Source organism: Lutra lutra, chromosome 8 (genome assembly GCF_902655055.1).
Source record: "Lutra lutra chromosome 8, mLutLut1.2, whole genome shotgun sequence".
Lineage (NCBI taxonomy): Eukaryota > Metazoa > Chordata > Mammalia > Carnivora > Mustelidae > Lutra > Lutra lutra.
Genome location: NC_062285.1, coordinates 18,277,511 through 18,302,879, shown reverse-complemented (window position 1 = coordinate 18,302,879; position 25,369 = coordinate 18,277,511). Strand labels below are relative to the sequence as shown.

The 25,369-nt window shown below is 35.2% G+C and overlaps 1 protein-coding gene across 1 annotated transcript in view; it reads left to right on the top strand.

The window, feature by feature from the left end:
- Positions 1-25,369, top strand: part of MLLT10 (MLLT10 histone lysine methyltransferase DOT1L cofactor) — a 238,510-nt gene that overhangs the window by 179,495 nt on the left and 33,646 nt on the right. Inside the window, 4 exon segments of the mRNA XM_047743592.1 lie at positions 389-433; positions 1,292-1,324; positions 11,895-11,942; positions 12,340-12,404. Coding sequence (XP_047599548.1) covers positions 389-433; positions 1,292-1,324; positions 11,895-11,942; positions 12,340-12,404 — 191 coding nt within the window.

The window sequence follows — 25,369 nt, the reverse complement described above, 5'->3', positions numbered from 1 at the left end:
AGATGTTTTTGATAAATTGTTCTTATCTAATGAATTATATAAAACACATTAGTGTGTTAACTATACTCCCTCTTATTATAAATCTGTTTTTTCTTAGACACTTGTCTCACATATTTATTTGTAAGCCCTATGTGTTTTCCTCATTCTTTGCACACACACACATTCCCATACTATCCTGTTTAAAGATTTGTGAGAATTCTATCATGTTTGGTCCTTCTACCCATCACATCCCAGGTACTGGCTTATAATTTCTATTCCCACCTTTCTGTTTGCCCTTCTCAGCTACACTTGTAGGTGAATGTTTCCCTGTTTTTCTGGCCTGTTTCTTTTTCTGTCTTGAGTCACTGGCAACTTCCTTGCTGATTTCCTTTCTCCTCCCTCCCAACAGAAATTTCCATGCAGTATCGGCATGATGGAGCTTGTCCAACAACTAGTAAGTTGTCGAACTGGGTTGGTAACCCAGGCTTTTTGACTTCTACTTTAATGTTTTTTTCTATTATATTATGCCACCAATGAACCTCTAAATTTCAGTTTTCTGCTATGCAAATGGTTCTTAATTGAGTAGATTTTTTTTTCTCCTATACAGAGAACTTGCTGCTTGTCCTGTGTTCAGGATCCATGTTAGAGTCACTGTGACCAAATTTTAATTATTTTTGGCTTTTTAATATGGTGCTTCAGTTGCAGAATTGTGACTTCTGTTTCCTGTTGAAGTAATATTTTCAGAATTTGGTTTCCGCTGATCTTAATGTTAATATAATTTTTCAGTATTTGTATGTTGGCATTAGATAGCTTTCTTGCTTCAGCTTCTATATCTGTTAAGACTATTATACTGAAGTCTAAGAAATAGAATGTTTGATTAGGTTAGATGATAAAATGGAGTTTTTCTTTATAATGTTAGTGAGTGTACAATTCTTGAGGTAGATTTACCAATATAGAATTGCATCCTATTGATACTTTTACCAAGAAAGACATTACAAAAACTATTAAACAAACAGCTTTTTAAAAGTAATTTTACGTATATATTTTATTACTAAGAAAATTTGTTACCATTATGACAATATATCTAATATTTTACTTAAATTTATTAGGTGATAGATTAGCAAATGAAATACAATATTTAGAAATTTTTACATGTAAAAACTGAGCCAAAATTGCAGTTTTAATGATTCAAACAATGATACATAATAGACTTACTGAGATTTTATTATACTGATTCAGCCTATGCCTATGTATTTCTTTTGTGTGTTTGAGAATGTTCTTAACCTGAAGTCCTTTTTTCCTTACTTAAAAGCTTTCTCAGAGTTGCTGAATGCAATACACAATGGTAAGTTTTATTAGAATCTTCTCTGGTGGTTCATTTATCACAAAGGTTGCCTTTTATAGAGAACCCCGATTGAAAGCTTGCATGTTCTATTGATAAGATGAAATCCAGCTCTGCCGTGAGTCAATTGTTAAGCCCCTTAGTGAAAAGTTTTTGTAGATTGCCCACAGGAGGATAATAGGTCAATATAGTTCATCAGTTTAGCTTTTATTGTCTCTTTGTAGGGCAAAATGATAATAGTGTTGTTCTAACTTCATGAAAGTCTTTTTTCTATTTTTGTAAATAGTTTCTCTAGTTCTTTTGAGCTCTCTTTTGGCAATGCAGTTAGTAATTGGTACCTACGTCAGGAATTAGCTGCTTCTTCCAGCTTGAAATGTGAATTTTGTTTGGGGGATTTAAAAATATTAGTGTGTATAATACTTTTATTATTTTGCCCCTATATTTTACATACTGAATAAATGGAAGATACCCTTTTAGATGTCCAGTTTGGAACCAGGTTTTTACGGGGGAGAGATGCATTTTCTGCAGAGTTGGGCTCTCTAAAATCAGGATATGAGACAAAAATGCTAGCTTTTTTCAATTTTGCAATATAATGAAAGTCATTTTTGCATAAATGTTTGAGTGTTTCTTCAATTTTAAAGACCCTTCTTTAATACTTTAGTGATCAAAAAAAATTGAACTCAGTGTCGTTTTTGTTGATTGTTTTCGATGATTAACTTATATGACTTTTCTGTTTAAGATAGTTCATGTGATCCAAAGAAGTTTTGAGCACATTTTTTTAAGCACTTTTTTATTAACTTTATGAAATCTTGCATATTTTGGTAATGTGGTTTAATGTAGTTGATTTGTGTTGTTTGGATTACATTGTCAGATGTTTACAGATCTATAGCTAGCAAGAGACTAAAGGTATGATGAGCAGACATAGACACTTGTGTTGATTCTGAGGGCGGGGGTGGTCAAGATGGGAAGCACATTTTACAGATGATCATTTTATTAATGAGTACTTTTATTTCTAAATCTTGCTTCCTTGTGTAACCTGGAACTGCAGAGTCTCAAATAATGAATTTTCCAGATAACATGGAGCTCTTGAACTTTAGGTATCTAGAGGAAAAGGAATTGGAAGCATTCTTGAAAATAAACTAAATATATTGTCATTCTTCCATGGGGAAGTATAAAAACAAGAGTTTTTAACATCTTTTTCAGTTTGCATGGTTAAATCTTACTCTTTAATTTTGGAGTATAGAATTTAGAGACATGCTGAAAGTTTGAATAAAGCGTATGCTTGAAATAAAAGAGATATTGTGGGGAGCAGTTGTGAATTGCCCCCCAAATCCTCTACCATTATTAGCTGACAAAGTACTGGATTGTTTCAATTTAATGAGACTGTTGTCATGTTTTTCTGTATGGGTGAATGAAATTAATGTCATGGGATTAATATAATGAACACATTTTCTTTAACATTTTGTGTTTTACATGATTGTGTCTGAGAGAAAACACTGTGGTAGTATACTCAGATACTTATGTGTTCTTAGTCACATAATCTAGAAAAGTGAAATAAATAATGGACTTTTATATTTGTCTTTCTTTGTTTTATATCTAGAAGTTTGTACCTTTTGACCTCCTTCATCCATTTTGCTTCCTATCCACCCCCCCCTTTCCCTAGGCAACCACCAGTCAGTTCTCTATATTCGTGAGTTTGGAAATATTTTGGTTTTGTTTTGTTTTACATTCCATGTATGAGATCATATGATATTTATCTTTTCCATCTGACTTATTTCATTTAGCATAATGTCCTCTAGGTCCATTCACATTGTCACAAATGACAAACTTTTGTTCATTTTTATAGTTGAATAATATTCTGTTGTATGTACATATAGCGTATTTTTATTACCATTCACCCATTGATAGCCATTTAGGTTGTTTCCATGCCTTGGCTATTATTAGTAATGCTACAGTGCACATGGGGTGCATATATTTCCTCAAATTAGTATTTTCATTTTCTTCAGATAATTATCCAGACATGAAGTTGCTGGGTCATATGGTAGTTCCTTGAGGAACTTGCAGACTTTTCCATTTTGACTGTACCATTTTACATTCCCACCAACACTACACAAAAGGTTCTCTTTTCTCCACATCCTGGCCAACACTTAGTAGTACTTCTTGACTTTTTGATAATAACTATTCTAACAGATGTGAGGCGATATCTCAGTGTGGTTTTGATTTGCATTTCCCTGATTATTGTTTTGGTTTTTTTTTTTTTTTTTTTAAGATTTTATTAATTTGAAAGAGAGATCAGGATATAGGCAGAGGGAGCAGCAGACAAAGGGAGAGGGAGAAGCAGGCTCTCCAATGAGCAAGAAGCCTGATGAGGGGCTGGTTCCTGAGGACCATGGGAATTATGACCTGAGCCATAGGCAGCCACTTAACCAACTGAGCCACCCAGGCGCCCCCTGATGATTAGTGATCTTAAGTATCTTTTCATATACCTGTTGGCTATCTGTATGTCTTCTTTGGAAAAATAACCATTCAGATCCTCTGCCTATTTTTTAGTAAGATTGTTTGGGGGTTTTCTTGCTTTTAAGTTATAGGAGTTTTGTTTTTTTGTTTTTTGTTTTTGTTACTTTAAGATTTATTTATTTGAGAGAGAGCACGGAAGAAAGCATGAGCAGGGAGGGGGTTGGTGGTAGGAGAGGCAGAGGGAGAAGCAGACTCCCCGCTAGGCAGGGAACCTGACATGGGGCTCGATCGCAGGACCCCAGGATCATGACCTGAGCTAAAGGCAGACACTTAACTGACTGAGCTACCCAGGCACCCTTAGTTATATGAGTTTTTGAAATGTATTTTAGATATTAACCCCTTATCAGATATAGATTTGAGAATGTTTTCTCATTCAATGCATTGCCTTTTTATTTTGTTGATGGTTTCCTTTGCTATGCAGTACCATTTTATTATTTTTTTTTATGCAGTACCTTTTGAGTTTGGTATCCTTTACTTGGGGTTTTGTTTTGTTTTTGTTTTGGTCAAATTCAAAATATCATGACTAATATAAAGGAGCTTACTGCCTATGTTTTCTTCTAAGAGTTGATGGTCGTTTGAAAATTTATATTATTCAAATCTTCAATCCATTTTGAGTTAATTTTTCTGTACAGTGTAAGGTGGTGGTCCAGTTTCCTTCTTTTGTATGTAGTTGTTCAGTTTTCCCAATACCGTATTGAAGAGACTGTCCTTGTATATTCTTGGCTTCTTGTAAATAAATTGACCCTGTATACATGGGTGTTTTTCTGAGCTCTTCATTGTGTTTCATTTATTTTTGTGTCTGTTTTTATGCCGATATCATACTGTTATGATTACTAGGGCTTTGTAATGTAGTTTGAAATCAGGAGCGTGAAGCCTCCAGCTTTGTTCTTTATTCTCAAGATTGCTTGGACTATTCAGGGTCTTTTGTGGTTTCATACAGATTTTGGGGTTGTTCTATTTTTGTGAAAAGTACTGTTGGAATTTTGATGGGGGGTTGAGTTGAATCTGTAGAGTGCTTTGAGTAGTATCAACATTTAAACAATATTAGTTATTCCAATCCATGAATATGGAATATCTTTCCATTTATTTGTGTCTTCAGTTTCTTTCATTGATATCTAAAGTTTTCAGTATACAGATCATTCACCTTCTTGATTAGATGTATTTCTATGTATTTTATTTTATTTTACTAAAGATTTTATTTATTATTTATTTGACAGAGATCACAAGTAGGCAGAGAGGCAGGCAGAGAGAGAGGAGGAAGCAGGTTCCTGCTGAGCAGAGAGCCTGATGTGGGGCTTGATCCCAGGACCCTGGGATCATGACCTGAGCTGAAGGCAGAGGCTTTAACCACTGAGCCACCCAGGCGCCCTGTATTTTATTTCTGATGTACTTATAAATAGGAGTTTTTGAAAAAGATTTATTTATTTGAGAAGGAGAGAGTGTGCAGGTGGAAGGAGGGGCAAAGGGAGAGAGAGAATCCTCAAACAGGCTTTTTTGCTAAGTGCAGAGCCCAGTCAGGGCTTGATCCCAGGACCCTGAGATCATGACCTAAACCAAAATCAAGAGTTGGTCATTTAACCAAATGAGCCACTCAGGCACCCTTGGGGTTGTTTTCTTAATTTTTCTTCCTGGTAGTTTGTTTTTAACGTACAAAAACACAACAAATTTTGGTATATTGATTTTGTATCCTACCACTTTACTGAATTTGTTTATTATTCTAACAGGTTTTTTGTTTTTTTGTTTTGTGAAGTCTTTAGGGTTTTCTGTATATAGTATATCATCTGCAAGTAGTGACAGTTTTACTTCTTCTTTTTCAATTTGGATGCTTTTAATTTCTTGATAATTGCTCTGGACTTTTTAAAAATTTAAGTTAAATTAAATTTCATTTCATTTTAAAGATTTATTTTATTTATTTATGAGAGAGAGAGCAGGAGCAGGAAGAGGAAAGGGAGAGGGAGAGAGAATCCCAAGTGGACTCCTTGCTGAGAGCTCCATCTCATGACCCTGAGATCGTGGCCTGAGCCAAAACAAAGAATTGTGCACTCATCCGACTATGCCACCCAGGCACCCCTCGACTTATATTTTAATTACAAAGACAAGCATAGGAATGATACCTGGTAAAGTGATATTTTGCCTATGGTGGCTTGAGGAAGAATCACTTGGATTTAGTTGGGAAAAAATCCATGTTTTTTCTCTTTTTTCTTTTCAGGTGTTAGTTTCTTTTTTTAAATTGTTATAAAATACATATAAAATTTGCCATTTTAACCATTTTTAAATGTATATACAGTTTGGTAGTGTTAAATATATTCACATAGTTGTACAGCCAGTCCCAGGACTTCTTCATCTTATAAAACTGACACTCTATAGTTAAACAACAGCTCCCATTTCTCCCTTCCCCTCTTCCTAGGGCAACTGCCATTCTACTTGCAGTTTGCATGAATTTGACCATTTTAGATACTTCATATGAATAGTCTCTTACAGTATTTGTCTTCCTGTGAATGGCTTATTTCACTTTGCGTAATATCCTTAAGCTTTATCCATGTTATAGCATGTATCAGAATTTCCTTTCTTTTTTTAAAAGAATATTTATGTATTTATTTGAGAAAGAGGGAGTGAGAACATGAGCTGGGGGGAGGGGCAGAGGGAGAAGCAGACTCCCGGTGAGCAGGGAGCCTGAGGTAAGGCCTGATTACCGGCCTCCAGGATCATGATCTGAGCTGAAGGCAGACACTTAATCGACTGAGCCACCCAGATGCCTCCAGAACTTCCTTTCTTTTTAAGGCTGAATAATATTCCGTTGTTTGTATATACCATTGTTTCATTTACTCTTTTATCTGGTGAGAGACTCTTGGGTTGCTTCCACCTTTTGATCATTGTGAATAAGCTGCTTTGAAAGTAGATGTGCAAATATCTATTTGAATTGTCATTTTACCCAGAAATGCAATTGCTGCATCATATGGTAGTTCTATTTTAAAATAGGGTGTCATGCTGTTTTTCATAAGTGGGTGCACCATTTTGCATTCCCGCCAGCAGTGCACAAGGGTTCCAGTATTTCCACAGCCTTGCCAACACCTATTATTTTGTTTGATTGTTTTTGGTATAACCATCCTACTGGGGATATAGGGTGTTAAATGTTAGATTTTACCTTTTTTTCTTTATTATATTGAGTATTAAGCAATGAAAAGCTTAAAACTTATCAGTGGGAAAGGAAGAGAAAAAGAATTTACATTTCATCTTCTATATTCATTCTCTATGGTTGCTGTAACAAATTATTGCAAATTTTAGACAGTATAAATTTATCATCTTACAGTCTATAGGCTAGAAGTCTGACATGGACTCACTGGGTTAAAATCAAGGTGTTGGCAGGCTTTGTTCCTTTTTTAAGGTGCTGGGGGAGAATCTGTTTCCTTACTTCTTCCAAATTTTAGAGTCCGCCTGCCCCCCTCCCACCCCAGTAGCACCATCCTCTGTCTTCAAAGCCAACAGTTTTGGGTGGAGTCTCTCTTATGCTTCTGCCCTCTGATTCCCAGATTCAAAACTAATGACAACTTGGATGATTTGATTGGGCTCTCCTAGACAATCCAGGATTCCAGGATAGTCTCTCTGTGTCAGGCTTCTTTATTTAAATACATTTGTTTAGTCCTTTGCCGTTTAAGATAACATATTAATAGGTTTTGGGCAGTAAGGCATGAGCATCTTTGAGGAGGGAGCCATTATATTGCCTACTGTATCTGCTTCATGGTTAATTAACCGCCTTATTACAAAAAGGTATTACTGGTTAATCTAACAAGAAGATAAAACATTATAAATATTTATGCACCCAATATAGGAGCACCAAGTATATAAAGGAAATATTAATACAGTAATAGTGTGGGACTTTAACACCTTATTTACATAATTGGATAGGTCATTGAGACAAATTCAATAAGGAAACATCAGCCTTAACACATTAGACTGGATGGACTTGAACGGATAATTTGTAGAACATTCCATTTAAAAACAAAAGGGTATACTAATTCTTCTCAAGTGCACATGGAACATTTTCAAAGATAGATCATATGTTAGGCCATCAAATAAGTCTTAATAAATTTAAGAGGATTGGAATTATATTACACATATAATTCCTGACTACAGTGACACAAAACTAGAAATTAATTACAGGAAGAAAACTGGAAAATTGACAGTCATGTCAAGATTAAACAGCATTGCTACTGAATAATTAATGGGTCAAAGAAAAAAATCAGAAGAGAAATAGTTACCTTGAGATAAAAATGGAGATGCAACATACTAAAATTTATTAGATGCAGCAAAAACAGTTTTAAGAGGAAAGTTCTTAGTAATTAATGACTACCTCAAGAAACAAGAAAAATCTCAACATAACTTACTCCTCAAGAAACTAGAAAAAAAGAACAAATGAAGTCCAGAATTTTAGAAGGAGGGGAAAAACAAAGATTAGAACAAAAATAAATTAGAGACTTAAAAAGACAATAGAAAAAATCAATGAAACTAAGACCCGGTTCTTTGAAAAGATAAAATTTGATAAACCTTTAGGTTCACCAATGTAGAATTTTCTCTTGAGTTCCAGGCTCATTTCCAACAATCTAATAAATCTCTCTTGCTCTTATATATTCCCATTCAAAGCCTGCTTCTGTTTTCCTTATTTCTGTGGGGATTTAGTCACCTGGATTGGTTATGCTAGAGAGTTAAATAAACTCTGCCTTCTCATTTTCTTGGTTGTCATTATTATTTTTAAAGGTTTTTCCTTAGTAATCATTGGTTTTTTCCTGTAAAGGAAAACTTAAGTTTTCATTGCTTCTACTTCGGTATTCCTACATAATTTGCCATTTGAACTCTTTCAGCAACCTTCTAACCTTCATTTCATTATCTAGCTGATTGTCTAGGTGCCACCAGAATCAGTGGCTTATTTAAAAACGCCTATCAGACCATGTTACTGTCTTACTTAAATTCTTAAGAATTGTCTGGTATTTATGAGGTAAAATGAATATATTTTAGAATGGCATGTGGAGTTTTTCACAATCTGCCTCTTACTAGACTCTCCAGTCTCATCTCTTCTTTTCAAGTTTATATTTCATTAGTATAACCTACTTGTAATTTCATTCTGTACTATTCTCTGCAAAATCTATAATTTAGACTTCGGTAGTGTCTGCTGGTATGATCTTCCTTCTTTATCTACTGAAAGATTTTAAAAGTAAGCATAGTTGTGCCTCTGCAAAAGTTTTTCTGATAACTTTTGAGGGAATTATTCTTAAGCAAACACCACAAACTTCTGGGTTCTCATATGCAGTGTTCTAATGCTCTTCTTCAGTCTGTATCTACTGCTTCTCTAGGCAATTTTTGTTTATTTGGTTCTGTGACTTATATCTTAGTCATATTTATTTTAGTCATATTTGTCTCACCTTTGTGAAACAACAACAAAACATTTTCCGTTAGACATTTGAGGCTTTGTGAAGTTTTGAAGACTGGATTAATTATTTATTCTCTAGTATGTGATAGAAAATGTTTTATTATATAGAACCTTATAAAATTAAAATGTTACCTCACTGAGAATTGTTTAAAGAATTTAATGAAGGTTTAAGAACCAAGGAAGTACTGTGTATTAATTAATAGCCGTAAGTGTTGAGTGTTAAACATATATCCTAATTTGATATTTTTTGGAAGGATCTTAGGACTTAATGGTGGTGGTTCTTCTGGGTGTGTCCATATAATATTACAGAAACTCTTGAAAGTGGTACTTTCTGATAAGGAAATAAGATTATCATCAATACAAAGAAAAATACTTTTAGGAAAACACTTAAACCAATAAATTAAAAAAAAAAACAGATTAGGTGCAGTGGGATGAATTTTATGTGACCAGAGAACTTGAGAAAGCTTTAAGAGTTAGAGAAATAATACTAAGCTTATTGTCTCAGTAAAAGAAAAAAGAGAACAGGTAGGACAAAGATATAACGTAAAAATCTTGTAGTAAATTTTGGAAACTTTTAAGGCAAATTGGAAAGACAGAATAGTCATTTAAATATCTTAAAGATTTGTTTATTTATTTTAGAGAGAGAGAGAGCGAGCGAGAGTGCGAGCCCATGGCAGAGGGAGAAGGAGAGAGAGAATCTCAAATAGACTCCCTGCTGAGTGCAGAGCCTGATGTCGGGCTCCATCCCATGACCCTGAGATCATGACCTGAGCTGAAATCAAGAGTTGGGTGCTTGACTGAGGGGCAGAGAAAGAGGGAGAGAGAGAATCTCAGTCAGGCTCCATACCCAGCACAGACCCAACTGCGGGGCTTGATTTCAGGACTCTGAGATCATGACTTTAGCCAAAATCTTAACCTTCTGAGCCATCCGGGTGCCCCTATATGTTACTTCTGTAGTCCATTTGAAATCTAACATATATTTGTCTGGTTTTCATTGTTCTGTTCCAGGTTGTGATTTTACTCTAATACTTTTTAGGCTGTTTAACAATTTATTTACCAGTTTTTCTTACTAGACTATAAACTCATTTAGAGTAGTAGGAGTTGGGTTTTATTCATCTTTATTTCATTGGCATTTAGCTTGTCATCTACTCGATCTCCATAAGTGTTACATCATTGTCAGTTCCTACACAGTCCTAGAGGAGGTTTAATATATTCTTGGTAATATGTTCCTTTTCTTTGGGAATTAAACTTTGCATTAGGCAGTTCTTGTTTCTCTCAGAGTAGTAACTTTTTCTTTGCTGCAGTAATGGAATTTGCTCGTGCGTTTGTTTTGGCAATTCTCATTTTTAATATAATTTTGAATAGTAGATTAAAGTAGCTAAAGAGCTTAGATCTATTTTCACCAGCAGTATATTGCTAATTGATTTCTTTGCCCCATTTACTATGCTTTTAAATTTTCTTTAATTATGGTACTTATAGTTTGTCATGACCATGCTCATTAAACAAATCTCATTTGATGGAGGAGGCAAAGTAATGTCATCCAATTATTCATAAATATCTGCTATAGGATTGAGAATAAGTATGAATGCTAATTGATTTTACGGGTGAATGTTCTTCCTCAAGAATGGAATCCTACTCAGGTTTGTCATAATAGTTGTAGGAAACGAGATCTTTGTTCTTTACATGTGTCCCTTCTTTATTTCAGGCAAGCATTAAGAAGGTAGGGGTCTAAGAACAAGAGATGAGCACTCAGGCATAACCATATCCTGTTAATCGTTTGAGATTCACTATACATAATGAGATACTACTGATAGGAGAAGTTGTTACTATGAACATTGTGGAGATTGAGAACCATTGATCTAGATCATTCTAGATCTAATTTCTTTTTAATCACAATAGACTTGATTTTCCTTCTCACTTGATATAGTTGGGAGTATTCTTTATTTTTATACAATACATTGTTACATTCCAGGATGCAGCAAATGCTACTGTTTGTTCCAGTGTTTGTTCCTGTGCAGAAAGGAATTTGACTAATAGTGTATAGCCTTGCTAAGTAGTTTAAGACATGTATTTTAGATAAGACAGTAAGACTGCTTCCATTTCAAGTCAGCCAAGCTGTTTGTCTCTTGGATCACTCTAAGTTTCTGGAAGATGGGCTTCAGAGACTCTTAAGTGATAAACACAGAAGGATATTAACATTTGGATGGTAAATCAGCCACTGGGGAGAAAAAGTAATTCTCAGTATGCATGTTAACTACTACAAAGCAAAATGAATTTTTAAGTGTCGCATTGAAACTGGAAGAGAGACAGAATCTGAAAAGTGAAGGGATTAGTGTAAATGGAAGTGAATTTATAAGAATTACTTTTAAATTAATTAAATGGTAATGTCATTAACAGTCTATTTAGAATGCTGCCTTTTTTTATTTTAGTGAAAACAAATTTATAATGATTTTTAAATTTTCCATAGTTTTGTGTTTATTTTTTATTGTTTTGTTTTGTTTTACTTTAACCCCCTTTTTTTTTTTAACTTTATCCCCCTATAATGTCTTAAATTTCTCAACTTATACCTGTATGGTAGTTTTTAGAAACTGGTTATTAAAAATTCAAAATTAAAGTATGTCTTTTCTTTAGACAGAGATGACAATTCTACACTAACAAAGCAGGAACTTAAATTCATAGGTATGTACCAAATTCAAACTTGGCTTTAAGGGTAACAGTGTTAAATTAATCCTAATGTAGTTTAGAAACCTCCTCATATAAAACAATAGTAGTATCTGTAGTCCCAAAAATGGTAACTAAAAGGAATTCTCCATAATTCTGGATGGTTGGTGGGGTGAACTGTTACCATGTTCTTATTGTTGTACATTTTTGGATTTGTCATATAGTCTAAGACATGGTAGGATGGATTTTAGGATTTCTAAAATTATTTACCTGACAGAGTCTAGATGCCTAGACCTTTGATTTTTAAGACCACTTTTTACATCTATGATCCTTCTCTCTCACTGAGGAAAAGAAGAATCTGAGACCATATTCTATGATTTATAACAATTTTCTGATTCTGTAATGTGTTTCTCAAATATTTCTAGATCAGTTGAGAGTGAGTGTGTGTATTCTGAATCCACTCTTCTTAACCCAGCTAATGTATGCATCTACTGCACCCCTGTCCCTCCCCTAAAAACCTCAGTTTCACGTGTTAATGAAACTATCTTGCCAGCTAGGGATACCTGCACTATGGAACTTCTTCTCAACAGTTTCTTTGCCTTTTTTTCATTTGAAAAGTATAAAGATCTTTCTTTATCTAAAATCATGGTCATTTACTTTGAGAAAATAATTATACTGCAAATGGATCCTTTCAGGAACATAAAATCTAAAAGGATAAATACGTATGTAAATAATAATTTCAAGACATACAGTTATAACTTCTTTAATGATTTGCAATATAAAAGAAGTTCAAGGTCATGGAAACTTACTTTGAGCTGAGGAAATGAGCGATCCAGAAAATGTAACATTTCACCTGATGCTTAAAGAAAGGTTAAAATAGAGCTATTTGGAGATAGGGATCAGGGCTAGACTTGCAGTCCCTGGAATACAAGTAGCGCAAGGACACATAGGTGTGTAAAGTGATGGTGATACTGACATTTGACATGAAATATATGAAAAATAATAGCCCTAGCTACTAGCTAAAGGAGTTGAAAATAGTTGGTAGTTGGGAAATAGTTGAGTTGGGGAAAAAAATAAAATCTGTTATTCAGGAAGATTCATCTGGATGTAGCATATAAGGATATTGAAAGGAGCTAGAGAACAGAGAAACCAATTAGATTTTTGTTGTAATGTAGCTGAATGTATTGAGGGCCTGAGTGAGGGTAATGGCAATCAGACTAGTAGGACTTATATTACCCAAGAAGAACGGGTAGTAATTCTCAATAAATTGAATGGCAGTAGCTGGGGAGGGTAGGTATTCGTTTGCCAGTAAGCTGTTGAGGTGGAGATGTTTAGGTGCAAATGAATGGATGAGGTTAGAGTTTAGGTGTGAAGGAGAATTAGAAGTAAATCCAGATGGGGTTAAAGTAGTAAATTGTGAGATTGGTCATGGCTAAGCAAGGTTGGTAGAGAAGACAAAGAGGTGAATCGGGTTTATTTTAAGATAGGAGAGTCTTAGTAGGTGGAAAGGAGGACTCTGGAAAGATAGGTTAGGATGCAAGAGATGAATATTTGATGAACCAAAGAAACTGGACAGATGAAATGAACATGTAGAAAAGTTTAACTTGAAGGAAGACAAGGAGTAGCTGTGGAAACATTTAGCATGGAAGAAAAAAATTAGTTTTTTTACTGTAATTTTAGGTTTATGAATGTTTAAATTAGTAGAAATTTTAGAAGTAGGTTTTCCCCCCAAAAGAAATGGTTACTTTCAGGTATACATCAATAACTTGAGTGTGTTTACAGAAGTGTTGTTCTGTTAGTGTACTTGAGAAAAATGTTCTAATAATTACATAATAGTGATAAATAATGATACCTTTATATTTATAAAAACTATGCTTACTCTTTCTTGTAATCCTTAGTGTTACCTGAGAAGCTGTCTCCTCTCTTTTCTTTATCAAGACTGTGTCTTTCATTTTGTTCTCTGCTTACTCCTAACCGAATTAGTCACCAAGTGGTACCTTCTAAATATTTTTTCTAATTAATTTGAAGGTTCCTAGACATGACTTTTTATGCCAGATTTATTATTTTCAAAATCCCACATTCTCACTAGTCTTTTGGTTTTGTCAGTATACCTGGAGTTGATCAGGTGGACTGACTCAAGCCAATGTGGGAAAAGTGAAGAATGTCCCTTAATCATTTGTGATCAAAACATTATTGTCAAGAATGCCAATTGTTGCTTATCTTATTCTTTTTTAAAGTAATCTTGGGAAAACTAGTAATAATTGAGAAGTTGCTTGGTTGGTGAATCTGACATCAGAATAAGTACAATTAGTTAGATCATCTTTAATGATTATCACAATCTTGATAATGTTCTTTTTCTCTGTATAATGCAGTTGATTGCTTTCTTAAGCAGTTTCCTTTCACATTAATTTCTAGTCATGGATTTGCAGAATCTATGTCCCAGCTTCTCTGATGATTAAACCTACAGTTAGAGACCATGTCTTATATCGTGATCTGGTTCTATAGATGGCCAGTATTAGTTGTTTCACACCCAGAGGGTCATTTTATTTAAGGATCTTTGGATATGTATATGTGCCTATTCCTGACAAAACAGTATTTTTATATAAAAACAGCTAGGTATTTAGAATCATGCTTCTCAGACTTTTTGTCATTATGCTTGTATTATTTGAAGCAACTAATATTTTCATTCAAAAGGTGTATGAAAAACTTATATTAGAGTTGTTTCTGGGTGTGTCGAGATTTAGGAGGCCAAAAATATATTTTTTAAGATTTTATTTATTTGAGAGTGGGAGTGAGGGAGAGAGAGAGAGAGAGAGAGCACACAGGGGAAGTGGGAGAAGCAGACTCTCTGATGGGCAAGGAGCTTGATGCAGGGTTCATCCTGGGTCCCTGGGATCATGACCTGAGCCAAAAGCAGATGCTTAACTGACTGAGCCACTTAGGTACCCCAAGACCAAGAATACTTAATTCATGTTGGCAGTAATAGAACATTTGATTTTCTACTCAGATCAGTCCTAAAGAAACTATGGAGAGAAAATAAATCACTGTAATGAAAATAAATCACTGTAATGAACAACATAAAAATGAGGGAAGATCATAATAACTTGAAGCAAAGCAAATATTTGAAAGAAACAAGTAGAAATTTTAGGTATGGAAAAGGGTAATTTTTAAAGTAACATAATAGATGGGATAAATAACAGTGGATACAATGAGAAACAAAATAATAAATGGGTTTCATACATATTTAAATTAAAAACAATATGATATGGAGACTAGAAATAGACTCTAGATAATAGGAGCCCCAGAAGGGGATAGAGAGAAAAATGGAGAGAAGGAAATAATCTGAAGGCATAAGAAAGAAACTTCTTCCTTAAAAAAAAGATGAGCAATCTTAGATTGAAGTGGTCAAAGAAAAAGAGTGAAGGAAAAATCCTCATCTAGACTCATTAAAAGGAGACATTTTAAAATAGCGAAGGGAAAGAATTCTAAAACATGGACTTGTAAGATGAAGTCCTTCTTAGAGATATACAAGGGCTATATAGAAGTAATTTCAAAAAAAAAAAAAAAGAAGTAAGTTCAATTCTAAGGAGGTGTGGTACAAGGTATGAAAAGGCTAGATTTAACAGAGGTAATTACCATAGCAAAAAAAATTGGAAGTAGTGGAAATAAAAAGATTACAGTCCTATTTCTTGTAGAATCTTTTGGATTCAGTTATCAAATGATATTTAGGTATCTTATCTAGCGACTTGGAAATATATCTGTGATATGTTTTCCCTGACACCAAACCAAGAACAACAAATTATATAATGCATAAAATAATATATACATGGTTCAAAGGATTGTCAGTTTCTTATATTGTTTTCATGGTGCTCAGATTTTATTTTGTGAATTTTTTTTTTAAGATTTTATTTATTTGTCAGAGAGAGAGAGAGACAGCGCGAGTGAGCACAGGCAGACAGAGCGGCAGGCAGAAGCAGAGGGAGAAGCAGGCTTCCTGCCAAACTAGGAGCCCTATGTGGGACTCGATCCCAGGACACTGGGATCATGACCTGAGCCGAAGGCAGCCGCTTAACCAACTGAGCCACCCAGGCGTCCCCAGATTCTATTTGAAGAGGCAGAAATATAAATGAATAATAGCAGAATAAAATGTTAGACAAATTATTATGGTTATGGTTATGTTATGTTATGGTTATAGTTAAAATACTAGGTTTGAGAGTAGTTTTTTTCTTGTCTTCATTTTTAAAAATTGATTGTGGTCATTACTCACATGTTTTTATTTAAATTCTAGAAAGCCTTTAATGAAGAATGGCAGATTGTTTTAATAGCTGCTGCACCTAATGAGATTATATTCTTCATTTTAGTTGGCAGTTTTTTCCTACTAAACCTTCCTTTTAATTTTCTTAAGAAACGGGAAACAAATCATTGTGTAGTGAACTTAAAGATGTTTGTCATGTGGCTTATGATTGATATTTTAGGTAAGTCTCATTTCTTCTTAGTTGAAATACTCTCCTTCATTAACCTGACCACCTATATTTCTATACTTCATCTGAGGTAAGCGTTTCTATAGAAAAAAAATGCACACCATGTACACATTCATATCATTATAGATTTGTGATACTAACCTTGACTGACATTTAAATTGCTTGGCTAAGAACCTCTTACTTTTCGCTGTGATTGTTTTTTTTAAACCTTTACTGCCTGAAAATTTCATCTTTTCATCATCCAATTCTCTGCAAACCTCCTTGGTTTGTATCCATCCCCTTTTCTTTCTCTCAAGTCCTGCTTGCAATCCAGTTAGGCTTGTACTGTGGAACTCAACCTTCTGTGCCTTATCAGAGACCTGGTCATTTTAGTTGCCTTATCCTCTCGCCATCACTTTTTTTTGGCTCATCTACATCTAAACATGCTCTCGTGTCTCTGCCTCTTCCTGAAAAAGCACAAAAGAACCCAAACCTTCCTTTAATCCCACATTCCTATTAATACCTACCCCTTGAACTGTTCTGCCTCCACTCATTTAAGATTTTCTCTTTGTTTTGGGTGATATGTCTAGGTGTGACTTTTATTCTTCTTAGGACCTCTTTGCTTCCTGATTGAGAGAATTCATGTCTTTCCTCAATTCTGGACACAGCTGAAGCCATTATATTTAAAAATACTGATTCTTCCTATTCTTTCTGTTCTTCAATAAATTTTTGTTAGATATATTTGGACTTTCATTCCGTCCTTCGTGTCCCTTAATCTTTTTTTTTTTTTTTAAGATTTTATTTATTTATTTGACAGACAGATCACAAGTAGGCAGAGAGGCAGGCAGAGAGAGAGGAGGAAGCAGGCTCCCTGCAGCAGAGAGCCCGATGTGGGGCTGGATCTCAGGACCCCGAGATCATGACCTGAGCTGAAGGCAGAGGCTTAACCCACTGAGCCAGCCAGGAGCCCCGCTTAATCTTTCTTTTATAATTTCCATTTCTTAATTTCTCTGTGCTATATCTGGGTAATTTCTTTTGATCTTTTTGTGTTCACTCATCATCTCTTTAGCTCTATTAGTTTATCGTTTTACCTGCCTGATGACTAAAGATATTTAGTGAATGTGTTTTTCAATTTTTGGAATTCTTTGTGTTCCTTTCTGAAATGGACCTGGTCTGGTTTGGTTTTTCTTTTTCTTGTTTTTAAGAACATGTAGCCCTTTTTTCATATCTAAAAATATTTTTTTATTTTGAAACAGTCTTAAACTTACTAGTATATAGTATAGAGAACTGTATCTGCCTAAACTGTTTGAGACTAAGTTGCAGATAGAGTGCCATTTTCAGCCCTGAACACTTAGTCTTTACAAACAAGGACATTTTCCTGTAAAATCACAGTATGATGATCAAAAATAGGAAATTAACATCACCATGTTACTACCATCTACTCTTCAGATGCTATTCAAATTTTGACAGTTGTCTCAAAATTTTATAGGCTCCTTATTTTGGGATTTAGTTGTTTTTTTTTTTTCATTATTAGAGTCATGTGTTCTTGGAGCAGGATATCATACATATGATCTTTCCATTGCATGTATCAGATGGCACGTAATCAGGCATTTTTTAATGAAAAGGCTTTCTTTTCTCCTTTATAATTCGTATGTGTATTGTAGAATTAACTGTGAGACTATATAAATATCCCATTCTTTATGACACTTTCAGTTTATATCAGTGTGGACCTACAGATTTATGTGGGTTATGACTGGTTTACTGTGATGCTCCAGTTGTTCCCTGGTCAGCTAGTGGGAGCCCCTTAAGGTGGCACTGTGTCCTTTGGCATATCCCCATTATTCTTTGAACACTTCCTTTTTTTCTGGCGTTATATTCGTTTTCTATTGCTGTCATAACAAATTACCACAAAATTAGCAACTTAAAAGCATTCAAATTTATTAGCACACAGTCAGAAGTCTGGTTGTGTTAGCTGGTTTCTCTGCTTAGAGTCTCACAAGGCTAAAATCAAGGTGTTGGCTCGCTGGGCTCTTATTATTAGGAGTCTGTGGCATTAATTCACTTCCAAGCTCTTTTAGGTTGTTGGCAGAACTCAGTTCCTTGCAGTTGCAGAACTGAGGTCCTCATTTCCTTTCTGGCTGATAGCTAAGGGTCTCCCTTAGCTCCTTGAGGCTTTTATCCCATCTTTTCACATGTCCCTACGTCTTAGAGCTAGTAAAGGTGAGTTGAATCCTTTGTACGCTTAGAGTCTCTCTAACTTCCCCTTCTGTGGGATCTCTCTTATTTTTTTACCTGTTGCATTTCTCACTGATTCTTGCCCTTCATGTTCTGCTTTTATGAGTTCATATGATTACACTGGGTCTACCTACATAATCCAAGATACTCCATCTCTTTTAAGGTCAGCTTATCAGTACCTTAGTTCAATCAACACAGTTCTTCATAGTAGGACCTTGATTAGTGTTTGACTGTCAGGGGAAGGGAACCTCGGGCTGGAGGGTGGATGTCACTACAAGACTGTCTACCACAGCAGGGTATGCCAGGTTCTTCTTTTTTATGTAGACTTATTTCTTTCCTGCATGTACTTTTGATTCCTCTGCATAGGTTTTAAATAATTTACAATATTTATCTCATAATCTCTGCTCTTTATTTTCTAAGGTTCTTAGAGGACAGTCAATAATGTTTGTATCTGCTAATTTGTGATGAAGGGGATCATTTTCTTCTGTCTTCTCTGATTTTGGTTTGTGAACTCATTTTATAGCCTGGGTTAAGGATATATCCCTTCAGAGAAATTTTGTGTTGTGTACTCAAGTGACAGTATCACCTGGACCCTTCTTAATTTAACGTTTGGGATTTACTAGGCACATAGTTAAATTCAGACCCAAAACCTAGTTGAAGGCAAGTCTGTGGCTTATAAATTCAAAGGGTAACTTTTCATCTCCTATCCAGAGCTCAAATCTAATTGGACTGTCTTCCTTGTCCTTTCCCTATGCTGTGATTTTTATGTTTTATGTTTTGTAGGGTTTTGGGGGGCGGGGAACGCATGCACATACAAGGGCTGGCTTTTCTTTACCCCAAAAATGTATCTCTTGGAAAGTCTATATAAACAATGTCTTAACCAGTTTTAATTTTTCATCCATTGGAGGCTCAAGATATCCTCTGTTTTCCTTGTGGACATTAGAGCCAAAGCCCCTGGGTTACTAACACAGGTTGGCTCCTCTAGGGCAACCTGTTAAAAGCTTCTTCCTGTATATTCCTAAGGATTTCCCTTACATCTTAGAGGCTCAAGTATTCATTTTTAGGTCATTTTAATTAGGGAGGTTTTAGGTTGCCTGGTTGGCCTCCTTGCCAGAAATAGAAGTTTTCCCATTGATTTATCTTTTAAACCACTTTCTACTGGCTCTACAACTACTACTGTACTCAGGTCAGAAATAGTTTTCACATTGCCAAATCTAGTGGATGTTTTTCAGTCTTCATCCTGGATGATGTCTTAGCATATTTGTCTTTGTTGAGGACTTCCAGCTACTGGAAACTCCTTTCCTTTCTCTGTCCCTTCCTTTCAAGTCCCATCCTGGCATGTCCTTTCCTGTCCTTTCCCTTACCTTTTCTAACATTATACTTAACTTGGTTGTTCTGTCGTTTTTACCATTTCTTGTTTGTTTGTGTTTTTCTTTTGACCATTTCTTATTAGTTTTCTTTTGGTTTTTCCTTTATCCTAATTTAGTGTTGAAATTCCTTGGGGCTTAGTCCTGAGCCTCTGCTTTTCTCACTTCAAAATTGTCACCAAATTTAAGTACCTAAAATCTTTTGTCCAAACTTTACAATAGTTACTTAAATTTTATTTCCCTGATTCCACTGTATCATTGTCTTTCAGGGCATTATTCACATTGTTTCCAAATGATCTTTTTAAAAATACAGTTCTGATCATGCCACAAAAATACAGTTTGGTTAAAATGCTTTAATGGCTTTCCATTAGGATGAAATTGAAAAGTCCTTTATTTAAAAAAAAAAAAAAATCCCTTTATGACCTGCAGGGTTCTCCATGAGCTGGCTCTTTGGCTGACTTCTGGCTTCATCTTAAGCATTTTATTTCTTTGCTTATTATACTACACTGGCCATATCAGTTAGGGTTCATTGTATGTAAGCCACAGAAGTGGATTCTGTCAAATTTAAGCAAAAAATTAATTTATTGCATATGTACAATTGTTTTAGAGAATTAAAAGAAAAACCCCATTTCAGACCTCTGGGAGAAGAGAAACTGGGTAGATTCGAGGGCTAGGTAAACAAGAATTAATAGAATCCTAATATTACTACCATTAGACTAACTGGTCTGACCATTTTCTGCCCTTGTGTGTATGCCTTCAGGATTTAAATTCCCAGGAGAGACCGTTTCAGCTTGGGTTGCCATGTTTATTCCCGAGCTAAGAGTGTATGTAATGGAGGAGGGATATTTCTCTGACAGAAAATAGGATGTTATTTGGACACAAAATGGGAAGAATTCTGGGCAGGTAAAAATAACAGAAATGGGTCTCTCTTCTTTTTAGTTTATGTATTATATCTTCAAAGAGGCCTGGTCTGCTAATCTTAATTAAGCTACCCCTTATACTCAGTACATTCTACTTTTCCATCATAGCATAATATTTGTCTGATTATTTAATGTTTGGATCCTTCACTTTAAGAACCATAAATGCGGGGCGCCTGGGTGGCTCAGTGGGTTAAGCCGCTGCCTTCGGCTCAGATCATGATCTCAGGGTCCTGGGATTGAGTCCCGCGTCGGGCTCTCTGCTCAGCAGGGAGCCTGCTTCTCTTCCTCTCTCTCTCTGCCTGCCTCTCTGCCTACTTGTGATCTCTGTCTGTCAAATAAATAAATAAAATCTTAGAAAAAAAAAATAAAAAAAAAAGAACCATAAATGCAAGGATGCATACCTATTTTCTTTTTTGTAATATCTTCATCTAGTATTTTATCTGGGTATATTAGGAATAAATATTTGTAGAATACTGTAAACCAGAGTCAGCTATGCAATATTCAATTGATTATGTCAAAATAACATTTAAAAAACATTTTTTAAAGATTTCATACTGAAATAGGAAAGCATGTTAAGTATAAAAGGATTAAAAAATTTTAATATATAGGCAGCTATATAAAGCTAAACAAAACCATAAACTATATACCCAAAAGTTTGAGGATACATAAAAATGTCAGCAGAGTTTGCGGATGATTTTTCCCCCTACTTTCCCATCTATTTAAGATTTTTAATAATTAGTATGTATTATTTTTGTAGCTAAAGTCAAAAGAAACAATGTAGAATTGTTCATATCTATAAAAATAGAGCAGCCTAAGAAATGGTTAATGCTTGCCTAAAGAGATTGCGGAGCACCTATATTCCATCAAGTTGGCCAAGAGTCTTAGGAGAGAAAGCTCTAACTTTTTCTAAATTTTATTTAGCCTCTCTGAATAATGAATGTGTTAATCAATATAGAAACATATTGCACAGTCTAGAAAGGGAAAGCCAGAATAATCCTGTTATTTATTAGACACCAAAGGAAAAGGAAATTAAGGCAACATTAACAATGGAATCTTTCTATTGTTGTATATATTATTCTGTTTACTTCTTTTAACATTAATAGGTATTCCTCCTTTATATTTTGTAATATGGTTACTATTTATCAAACACTTAATATGTAGTAGTAGATTAATAACAGTAGTATGTGTTTTACATGAATTAGTTAATCCTTGCACCAGCCCTATGAAATCATTGGTGCCATCCTCCCTTTGTAGATGAGGTTCAGAGAAGTTATTTGCATGAGGGAACAGGTTTTGGATTTTTAACTACTTTCACACCATATTAACCTCCAGAAAAGAATATTCAGTCTTAGGATGTGGGTTAGGGATAACTTAACAAGTTTAGTCGTTTACTAGGTTAAATATTCCTCAAGACTTATCCCATTCATTTACTGTGGTTCACTGCTGAATAGACAACTTGATGTAGTACTGATTTGGCCTCCCAGGCAGTTTGAAATTGGAAAGTGAGAACTCTGGTTGGTGACCACTAACAGTTAGGTTACTGGTCATGTATACTTCTGTCTAGTGTATTGTTTTTATGTAATTGCCATGGCACACTAATAAAAGCTTAGGTCTCAACAGTGTTTTCTTGGCTCTGTCTACCCTATATACTATTCTTCCTAAAATCATCATTTGTCTCCCATGTTTCCAAATCCATTTTCATTTTGTGTCTGAACTAGTCTTTCAGCATCATTTGATGCAGTTGATGATATGCCCTTTCTTTAGATTCTCTTCTCTGCTTCACTGACACTGCCCTCGTTTTCTTACCTCCGTGATCTCAAGTTTTCTTTGCAGATTTTTCTTCCACGCTAACTATCCCTGAAATGTTGAGGGTCTTTAGGACTTAGTCCTAGACTGACGTTTTTCCTCTTTTTTTTTTTTTTTTAAAGATTTTATTTATTTATTTTGACAGAGAGAGATCACAAGCAGGCAGAGAGGCAGGCAGAGAGACAGGAGGAAGCAGGCTCCCTGCTGAGCAGAGAGCCCGATGCGGGGCTCGATCCCAGGACTCCGAGATCATGACCTGAGCCGAAGGCAGCGGCTTAACCCACTGAGCCACCCAGGCGCCCTCGTTTTTCTCTTTTACAAGCAAAAATGCACTTTCTGTTCCACTTTTTACCACCTCAGTAAATGGCACTTCTAATTACTACCCAATTCATTTATAATATTCTCTTTATCTACGTAATGTAGCTTATCATCAGGTTGGGTTCATCTGACTTCTAGATGCACTTCAGATCCGTCTTTCTCCAAGCTTTTCCATCCCATTACCGCCTTAGTCCTGAGGGATGTAGTCTTTCACCTAGATTGTGGAATAGTCTTCTAAATGAACTTTTTGTTTCCACTTCTTCTTCTTTTCAGTTTATTACGGCATAGCAGTTAGAGGGATGATCTTCTAAAAAAAACTGTCATGCTATATTTGCATTTGGTGTCTTTCCATTGATCTTAGTATACATTCTGAATACCTCTCCATGGCTGTTCCTTCCCTTCTCTCCAATTTGTTCTACCACTCTCTCCACTATGCTTTACCTGTATTACCTATTTTTTCTTCTCTATTTCATTGTTTTTTGAACAAGCTTTTCTACTTTACTCTGTTCACTTAACACCTGCCTGTCTAAACTTTAGGTCTTGGCTTACGTATCATTTTTTCAGACAGACATTTTTCTGCTTCCTGATTTGTCACTAGTGGTGCTCTCTGCCTTCAATCCTAGTACTTGCCACAATTTATAGTTATGTGTTTGTTTAATGTTGCCTCCCTGATTAACTTATAATTCTTGGAGAACAGAGATCTGTCTGTCTTATTCCCAGCTTTATTCCCTGCTCCTAGCATAGTACCAGTCTTCTAGTAGACACACAGTAAATATCGGATGGTTGAATGGATACATCATTACCATTCTCTGTATCATTCTATATCTTTGCTTCTACTCTCTATCCTGAACAAATGAATTTCGGGTATTTTCCTAGAGTTTATGCATTACAGAATTCAGTTCTGTTTAAGTCAGTGAATGCCACCTTGATTTGGATTAAGGTAATTAACTGGTGGAAGATGGAAATAGAGTAAGTTAAATAGAAAACAGGTACAGAACAATCCAAGGAGGATTATTTACCTTTTGAATAAAGATCTAGAGGTCTTACTAAAGCATTTTTTCATGCTGTACCAGTCATACCCTGAGGTACGAGGGAGTTTAGGAGAGTCAGTGATCATCATCTTCAAAAAAGATTTAGGTATTTATACTGCCCTGCCTTAATAGGAAAAGAAAATTTTATTTGTTCTATTTATAGTAGTAACGTGAGTTCCAGACAGTTTCAAAGTGTAATCACCACATTGCACATTTAGCTGTGCAGTTTCCTGTTTACGCTCTACAACAGTATAAAAATAAGTTTAGAGATTGGAGGTCCTCATTCACCATGGTTTTTTGCTTTTCAGTATTACACTTTAATATATATTATTACATGTGGCAATGGTATTTTCAGTTTTGAAAGAGTATTAGGGACATTAGAGGACCTGATAATTATAAAACTGTACATTCCTGACCTAAAGCTAAACATTTAATTAGAGCAAAACTCTGAAGTAGCTATGGCTACCGTTATGGGCAACTTACTGTGTATTAGGCACTGCTAGAGCCTTTACATGGACATTCTCAAAGAAAGCCTATAAGGTAGCTACTACTCGCTTTAGAACAATATGGAGGCTCAGAAAGCTTAAGTAGTTTGATTAAGATACATTCGGTCAAAAACTTACACCGGTGGTCCTCCCGCATCCCCGCCCCCAGTGTGCTTCTCCAGCTGACTTTTTAGTTTAAGAGTTGAGATTCCATTAGTGTCTCTCCACCACTAAAAAATTGATTGTTAGCAGTCTACCTTTCACAGTAGTTTGCTGCAGAAGCTGAGTTCAGGTGTTGCTCTCTGGAACGCCTGACGTCCTCTCCTCAGTCTCTCCTCTGAACTTCAGTTGTCCTTCATGGCATGTGTCCTTATGGTCCAGTTATTGCCATCCTGTATCATAGTAGCTTATGAATCTTACTAGCTCTGCTGTGAGACTGTTATTCTTTGACGGTAGAATTCCTTTCTGTTCTTCTTTATCTTCAGTGCCCTTTTTTTTTTTTTTAAACAATAGGCTCTCCCATACATATTTATTGAAAGAACACATGAAGTAGTGAACTTTAAAAAAATTTTTCTCAGGTGTATGTCCATCCTTGGGAATATAAGGTCTATAATACTTGCTTCATTTACATGCTGTCTCTTTTCTGTACTTCACAGCCAAACTTCTTAAGTGAGTTCATCTTGCCAAGGTTCATTGTCTCATTTAATAACTCTCCTTTTATGGCCTGACCTAGAATAACCAGTGGAATTATTTGACCTGTTCCTTTCAAATTCTCTGAGTGGTTTCTAAGATTCTCTTAAGTTCTCTTTATTTTGTTCTTTGT